Below are 6,271 nucleotides of genomic sequence, written 5' to 3'. Positions count from 1 at the left end.
CTGTGCACATTATAAACTACAAGGTCAGTGGGGCCCACATTAAATTGAGTCTCCTTGTTTTTAGATAAAAGTTGGTTGATTTATTTGTTTGTTCATTTATATATAATTTACAATGATGTATTTATGTCTAGGCCATATATTCTATATGTTTACTTGCATCACAGCTCCAATTTGACACCAAGATTCATATTGTTTATTGATCAGAACTGACAAGCGAAATCCAACAGGTGTAGCTCTGAGCTCACTGGCAGAGGAACTTTCAAATCTACCAGTGGCCTGAAATACTGTTACAACTGTATATCTCCCTCTAGTGTCCGTTCATTTACCTGCAACAGATGTCTACACTTACTGTGCCAGGGAGACATCCTCAAAAATGAGAAGTACTTACTACAGCTGCTCAAGTTTACTTTTTTGACTGATAGGCTTATATCTATCTTAGTAGGCTAATGACAATTTTTTTTTTTTTTTTAGATGTAGAAGTGACTAATGTGATCCAGTGATTATACATTTTCTTTAGAATATAACAGTACAATAGACAGAAATCCAAATCTGACACCAACATACAAGAAAGTTTTTATTGATGTGGTATCAATACAATCAAGTACTGTAGATTTTGTATAAGCAGACAAACATTTTCAATCAACAGGAGTGCATTTTATACCCAAATTCTATTGCATAGAGTGCACGCAATAGGCTTGTATGACAAAAATCCTATACGTTGATACATTGTACATTACACAAATAGAAAATAAAAGTCCACAAATAATCCTTCACAAACAACTCTAGAATGCTAACTACATGTTGTAAATGCTCTTAACTCATCAATGCTGTTAAATACCATTTATATGTTCTAGGCTTCGGTGGTCGGTTTTGGCATCCCTATTAAATTATCATAAATGTATAAATACATCTTCATTAATTTCATGTGCAAATGGGAACGGCCGTTTTTGTATTTATTGAAACTACAACAAACAAATATCCCTTAAAAACCGAACCAAGGCTTTTGTGATTTTTTTTTTTTTTTTTTTTGTTTTTGTTTTATACAGAAAAACACTTCGAAGCAATTTGTGATTGAGGCGGTACATGGATCTTACTGACACTTGTTCAAGGATTTGCACGCAGGGCAAACTCAGCAAGCAAGTGACATTGTCTATGAAAACATAAGGACAGAGAGCAAAAGGCACATGTGACTTTCACTACCATTTCATATGTCCAAAAGCAGAAGGTGACAAAAACAACAACAACAAAAAAGGCAACATACAGTACATAACGAGCCTTGGACTGCCTTGTAGACTCACATATCGACAATGATACATAGCAGTTGTAGATGTGTTCGTGTTAGGAGACAGAAAGGGTAAGAGTAAGTGCATTACATAGATGTAAAATACTGATTAGGCCTGATCCTCGCACTGCCTTTCCAGAGCAACTTGAAGAGTTACCGTTAGTGTATAGTGACACAGCATTGTAGGTGGTTTATTGAAGCTACTGCTTAGTAAATCAGATAAACAGTATACATTCATTCTAATTGCAAAGCTCGATATTTGGCACAATCCTCCTGTACATTGACATTCCTCCATCAGGGTGTAAGGTAGTCGTAAATTCAGTGTAACAAGTGCTTGGGCGGCATGGATTTGAATTGAGTTCAGACATGTAAAGGCACAGAGACAGTGATATTAGCACCAACTTTTCATTGTTAAATCACAACAGTTTTGCCAAGATCTCTTTATCTTTTGTCCTCTTTAACTGCAACCACTGAATAAAGATTTTGGACCACTTCATGGTATGTCTTTATTGTTCATGACTTGGTACAACTCAGGATCTTTGCACGCCATTATACCATTCATTGGACACATATACATAATCGCCTGTTCAGTGTTAACCAGAAATGCCATCTTTTATCCCATTATCCTTATGTGATTTCAGTTTTCTGTTTCCCATGTCACATATCATCACATTTCATAGCTTGTTCCCTTAGTTTGCAAAGGCATCATTAGAGAGCTGTAAAGTAAACCTCATGAGACTAAAACCATAGGAGGCCAAAATATTCTTAATTCATGTGAAACACTGACAGGACTTTAAGATCTTTCTAAGTTTTTTGTTGTTGTTTTTTTTCTTAACTTCATTCAAGTTTATTATTATCTTTGCTGAAGTGTTCATAACCTGCACGCCAAGGGGACAATGTGACACAGCTCCACACACACATATTGACACAGTGACAGACAGAAGGGTACACCTACTAGAACAGACAATCACACGCGTACACGGAGTGTATCCTTTAATGCTTCATCCAACAGAAATGCGTAAATACACAGCGCTCACCTCTGACCCACCACTTCTCCCAGAAATCTGGCAGGGCTTTGTTAAATGTTACACAACCTGTGTTTCACAACCTGCGGACCTCGGTCAGTCCCTTTACTTATTCATGGAGTGAATGCAAATTCGATTTTCATTTCATTCAGCTGTATACTTTGACGCGACTCGCTTCTGAAACATCTTGTTGCTGTAACCTTGGAGGTTCCATTTAGCCAAACAATAATTCAGCTATTTATGTCACAGTGGTTCGGAAAATTAGAAGAAAGTCATTTCATTCAGAGCTCCAAATTACTTCAAATTGCTGTCATTTGCCAGGCAACAACCACAAGTCACGTAGAAATTGGCATTGAAGAAAGTTTTTTTTTTTTTTTTTTGTCATCCATTTGCCTGCCGATTTACAAACCAGAAGCAAGTTGTCAGCATCTTCACACATTTTGTGATATATGGTCAGAATGCTGCTTTTCTAGTATGGCAGTGCAGATTTTCTCCCTTGGAATATAATTATGATTTATTAATAGGTAGTATACCGTTAGAAATCAGTGATGTCATGGTCAAGCATGTGAAGAGGATGCCTGCGACATGATGATGGGATTTGCAGTGCAAATGGGAAAATTCAGATCTATACAAGGAGGTGGGCCATCGATTCGGCTACACGTGTGTCCTTACTGTCCATCTGCAGTTGCTTTCAGTATCTATCTTATGGCATGTAAACATTGACTGTATGCATACATATCAACTTTAATTAATATTGTCCTGAAAGTTTAAGAAGAAAGGCATGATAAGGTTGATCCTCTTGAAAAGGGCAATTTAAATGTGATCATTCTAATACTGTGAGGTCATATTTATTCTCAGATTGAATTTGTTGGATTGCAAGTTCAGTAAATTAGGAGAAAAAAAAAGACACATCATTTCAAAAGGTTGGCTACTAAAATGAGAAAAATAGCACCCAACAGGCACTTATGCCAACTAACTGTCAAAATATATATCTCACTCTAAAAGCAACTAATTTCATCACATTAATAGTTTTAATGTAGCAATTGTTTAGTGTACCTAAAAGGTCAAACAAAAGAAAAGTGAAAAGTAAGGGTGTTACAGCACCAAATGGCGTGTTTTGCGATTGTATGTCTGTATTTTCTATATCGTATTGTTGCTCTTTATGTCAGTATTGCCATCCATGGTTTAAATAACACACAAGGGAGACGTGACTATAGCCAGGGAACCAATCACCCCCTGGGATGTGGTGATGTTGTCCTTATGTCAGAGCGTGTGGGCAGGATGTGCAGTCACATGGGAAGGTCTGTTACTAGCACATTACAAAGTAAGGCACTTAATAGTCTGAATCCAATAAACAACAACAATGATGACAAGGACCAAATAATAACAATAAAATTATGACAATATAATAATTAAAATAATATAAGCTAAAAAACACCAACATAAAATACAACCCAAAACACATTTGAAGGACATTGAAATAAAGAACACAGTATGAAACTCCTTCCCCTGCCTTTTGAAACTTTCCATATTTCATTCACAAAGTTTGTTTTTTCTTTTGCTGTTGTTGTTGAGGGCGAGACAGATAAAGATGATGGCAATAATGTTGAGAATTTTATGGGTTTTGTGTTTCTATTATGGCTGCAGGTATTTTAGGTTTAGGGCTGCTCTGAGGTGCCAATACAGGAACATGTTTTGAGGAAAGGACAGGGTTATGTGGGACAGAGCAGGAATCCTGAGAAGGAGGAGTGGATGTACTCGGTAGAATAGAGGCCGTTTGCCTGATCCGAAGGCATCTGGACCCATACCTGGTCACCCTCCTTCAGCTCGAGGACAGCACTACCAGACGCCTGGTCCATGTAGCCTTTCTTGTATTCATCATAAGTGTAAGTGGCTGGTACATTGTTCTTGTACAACGCCACCCACAGGCTAGTTCCCTTTACATGCATGTGGTAAGCAAAGTAGTAGACACCAGATAGCGGAGCAGTGAACATGCCAGTAGAAGAGCTGTAGGCATTTTGCCCGTTGTACAGGGTCCTGTCAAATTTGATTGGCATGGCAGAGGGAGGGAAGGGTGTGGTGAGAATGGCTGTGAAGGCTGGTGCTACGGAGGCAGATAGTGGAACTTGACTGTATGCAGGCCCCTTTCTGTCCCCTGGTACTTCATCCCCTTCCAACTCAGAATCTGTTGGCCCAGCAACAACTGTCTGACCATTTCCTGGCGGCCCAGGGGGTCCTGGAGGTCCAGGTAGTCCAGGGTTACCATTAAGCCCAGCAGGCCCTGGTTTCCCTAGCGGACCTTGGGGACCTATCGCTCCCTTCTCGCCCAACTTACCCAGCCCTGGATACCCTGGAAGTCCAGTTTCACCTTTTGTGCCAGGGGCACCCTGTGGACCCATGGGACCCATGGGCCCCTGCAGTCCAGGAATGCCTGACTGGCCCCTGGGCCCCGGAGTCCCAATAAACCCTGACTCCCCTTTAGGCCCTGGAGCACCTGTCAAGCCAGGGTTCCCAGGAAGGCCAATATGCCCTGCCTCACCTTTGGGTCCAGGCTTTCCACTAGGGCCATTAAGTCCGGGGATGCCTTTTTCCCCCAGCATACCAGGCTTTCCAGAAAGTCCACTAGGGCCTTGGTCACCTCTCAGGCCAGGCAGTCCTGGAGGGCCCTGGGGTCCCAGTTCTCCCTTCTGCCCTAGCATTCCATGTTTTCCTGGTAGTCCCATTGGTCCTTGAAGTCCTGGTGATCCCGATTGTCCATCAAGACCTGGCTCCCCAATTGGGCCCACCATTCCTTGCTCTCCTTTGTCCCCTGGGAGACCAGGAAATCCAGCATGACCCTTATCTCCTTTTGGCCCACTCAAACCAGGTTTTCCATAGCCAGGAGTCCCAGGAATTCCAGGAATACCCCTCTGCCCGCCCTCACCTTTTGGGCCCATTGAACCTGGTGCTCCTGGAGATCCATCCAGCCCAGGTTTCCCTAACCCAACTGGTCCTGGCAGACCCTGTAGACCAGGAGCCCCAGCCTCTCCTGGCTCTCCTCGATCCCCTGGGAGTCCATGATCACCTTTAATACCAGGCAGTCCAGACAAACCTTTTGGTCCTGGTTTGCCTATACCTGGAAGACCAGGTTGTCCTGCACTGCCTTTCAGCCCAGGAGGGCCCCTTATACCTGACGGCCCTGGTTTCCCATTTCCATTCTCGCCCTTAAACCCACGGTCACCTGGTGGGCCAGAAATACCTTTTATTCCTGGCTCACCACGAACTCCAGGAGGGCCTCTGATACCTGGAAGCCCAGGTTTCCCATTTAGAGACAGACCAGCTGGGCCAGGAAGGCCAGGGTGCCCAGGGGGACCACGGGGACCTGGTTCACCACGAGGGCCAACCTCGCCATTAAATCCTGACATCCCCTTTGGCCCAAGCTTTCCCGGGAGACCTGGAAGTCCAGGCTTACCAATTCCTGGAAAGCCAGAAGGCCCCTGAGGGCCTGGCTGGCCATTGAGACCCGGCTTCCCCAGTCCAGGTTTTCCTGGAAGCCCCGGTGGCCCCGAGGGGCCTCTCGGCCCAGGTTTTCCTTGGGGGCCTGGTTCCCCCTTCACTTCCATCATGGGTGGCATATCTAGAAAATATATGATGAAGTCATTAGTATATTACTATACTTAAACCAAAAAATAAGTCCGATTTTTAAAATTGCAGATAAATAGAATGATTATTAAATGAGAAGATACAATTCCTGGCTACATTGCTAACTATTGCTGCAGTAACTGGATTAAATTAACTGCCTCTGATTGTCATAATCAGCCAAATGAGTTTGAATATATTACTCTCTGAAAAGAGCAGCAAAAAAATGTGTGTTTATAAGTGACTGTTTTGGAGATAGTGATATCTTGTCCAACGTCTTTTGAACCAACATTAAGGGCTCAATTTATTCATAAAATTGGTCACAAGGTACCTACCAACATTTTTT

The 6,271-nt window shown here is 42.4% G+C and overlaps 1 protein-coding gene across 1 annotated transcript in view; it reads right to left on the bottom strand.

The window, feature by feature from the left end:
* Nucleotides 1-561: 561 nt before the first annotated feature.
* Nucleotides 562-6,271, bottom strand: part of col8a2 (collagen, type VIII, alpha 2) — a 46,521-nt gene continuing 40,811 nt past the window's right edge. Inside the window, exon 3 of the mRNA XM_069699008.1 lies at nucleotides 562-5,923. Within this exon, the coding sequence (XP_069555109.1) occupies nucleotides 4,020-5,923 (1,904 nt within the window). The 3' untranslated portion in view covers nucleotides 562-4,019. The remainder of the gene's footprint in view (nucleotides 5,924-6,271) is intronic.

Source organism: Brachyistius frenatus, unplaced genomic scaffold, assembly GCF_029030835.1.
Source record: "Brachyistius frenatus isolate BFR_SWC_R1_liver_20210118 unplaced genomic scaffold, ASM2903083v1 Contig_2, whole genome shotgun sequence".
Taxonomy (NCBI): domain Eukaryota; kingdom Metazoa; phylum Chordata; class Actinopteri; family Embiotocidae; genus Brachyistius; species Brachyistius frenatus.
The sequence above is the reverse complement of the archived record's forward strand: the minus strand, read 5'-3'. Positions and strand labels throughout refer to the sequence as shown.